The following is a 1626-nucleotide window of genomic DNA, read 5'->3' on the forward strand; positions in this document are numbered from 1 at the left end:
CACAATTATTAATAGAGTGTTTCTCCGATGCACAATATGCGCACAATCCTCTTTCTCTGCGGCAATGTCGTTCTTCACTGGTAAGAGGGCCTCGGGTCATCCCAATCTGCATCGGTTCATCTTTTGGGAGAGTGGAGGAAGAGGGAAGGACAGTTGGTAGAGATCCACCGAAACATGACCGGCTCTTGTATTTGCGCCCTTCGTTCTTTCGTTCAGCCAGTCGGTGTTCTATTTGAAGAACGGCAGAGAATAGTTCTGCGAGAGTCGGGGATCTCGCATACGAGCGAGCTCGTCTTTGATGTCCTCCTTCAGACCCCTTCTGAAGATCACATACTGTGCCTTTTCTGGCCAGCCTGCCTGGGCCGCTAAAGCTTTGAATTGGTGATGTAAGACAACACATCCATAGAACCCTGATGCGCATCCAAGATCTCTTCACATGCTGAATAGGTGGTTTCGGGACGCTGGAAGGTCTGTCTGATTAGGGTGCAAAATTCCTCGTATTCTTGGAGGGTGGGATCCTCTCCTATCACTAACGGTGTGACCCAAGACAAAGCGTTTCCCACCATATTCGAGACCATAAAACCCACTCTAGCAAAAAGGACGGGTCTGTACGTGAAATACAGCTTACAGGAGTCGATAAATTCTATCACCTTCTTGGAGGACCCGTTGAACTTCCCAGATGATAACGGTATAGGGGGCAATTCCGGGCCCTGCGGGTTCTCTCTTGTAGTCATTAGTTGTTTGGGCACAACATTTTCAGTCTTCAAAGTCTGGACTTCTTGGGAGATTTGTTGTAGTGTCTGGTTTTCAACTTTCAAAGTTTGTACTTCTTGGGAAAGCTTCTGCATAGCCCCAACAAGCTCTTGGATCTGTTCTGGGGTAGTCATTGTTTGGCATTGCAATCTGTCACAGCTGTCGCAATAGATATCAGAACCGTCTGTCCCACTTCCCTCCTCTGACTCCTCACCTGATGAGCTGTAATCCGTGGTGTACCTGGGGGCTTCTCAGTATTGATGACAGTTTGAAACGAAATCCCTTCCGTGGTGTGCAGCCACAGCGGCCACCTGTGAACTGTGGCCACTGCGGTCCCGTCACCTAAGGCGGGTGAATAGGGGAAAAAGCCAAATGACAAAAAAACCCTTGCTGAGATCGATGTGCCAGAGAATCGGCTAGATGGAGTCCGTAAATCAGGAGCAGTCCGGAACAGGCCGAATGTAGGATTCCGATGAGTCAGAGCAATCGGAAGAATCGTTTAGAAAGGAAGGAAGGAAGAGTGGAAAACACAGGTAAACTGGGGGAGCCTGGACTTAAAGCGGACGTGAATGAAAAGGATCTGAGTCCAGCGGAAGAGCAGCGTGAACGAAGGCACGTCACTAGACAGGAGGGAAAACGAGACCGGGAGAGGAAAGAAACCCCGAAGGGGAGAGAGAGGGATACTGAGGAAACGAAGATACACACAAGCGTACTGCAACAAAGTAAGCAAGCGATAGCTCAAAGTTGCAACGCGCCGTCCGCCGGGGAAACACGGAAGTTATGCTTCCCAGCTACGGCGACGTCACCACGTGAAAAACATGAGAAAGACTAGACTTCCACCTATGAAGGGCAAGAAAGGCGTGTGACAACCTA

General features: G+C 49.6%; 1 protein-coding gene across 1 annotated transcript; it reads right to left on the minus strand.

The window, feature by feature from the left end:
• Positions 1-365: 365 nt before the first annotated feature.
• On the minus strand, positions 366-887 carry LOC138525951 (protein LDOC1-like). Its single transcript, XM_069636248.1, has one exon. The coding sequence runs from the start codon at positions 885-887 to the stop codon at positions 366-368; it is 522 nt and encodes a 173-aa protein (XP_069492349.1).
• Positions 888-1626: the final 739 nt, after the last annotated feature.

Source organism: Ambystoma mexicanum, chromosome 7p (genome assembly GCF_040938575.1).
Source record: "Ambystoma mexicanum isolate Mex_15411 chromosome 7p, UKY_AmexF1_1, whole genome shotgun sequence".
NCBI lineage: Eukaryota > Metazoa > Chordata > Amphibia > Caudata > Ambystomatidae > Ambystoma > Ambystoma mexicanum.

Bases quoted from the DNA above. Each gene is read 5' to 3' on its own strand.
- LOC138525951 (XM_069636248.1), bottom strand. From the start codon at position 887: ATGACTACCCCAGAACAGATCCAAGAGCTTGTTGGGGCTATGCAGAAG.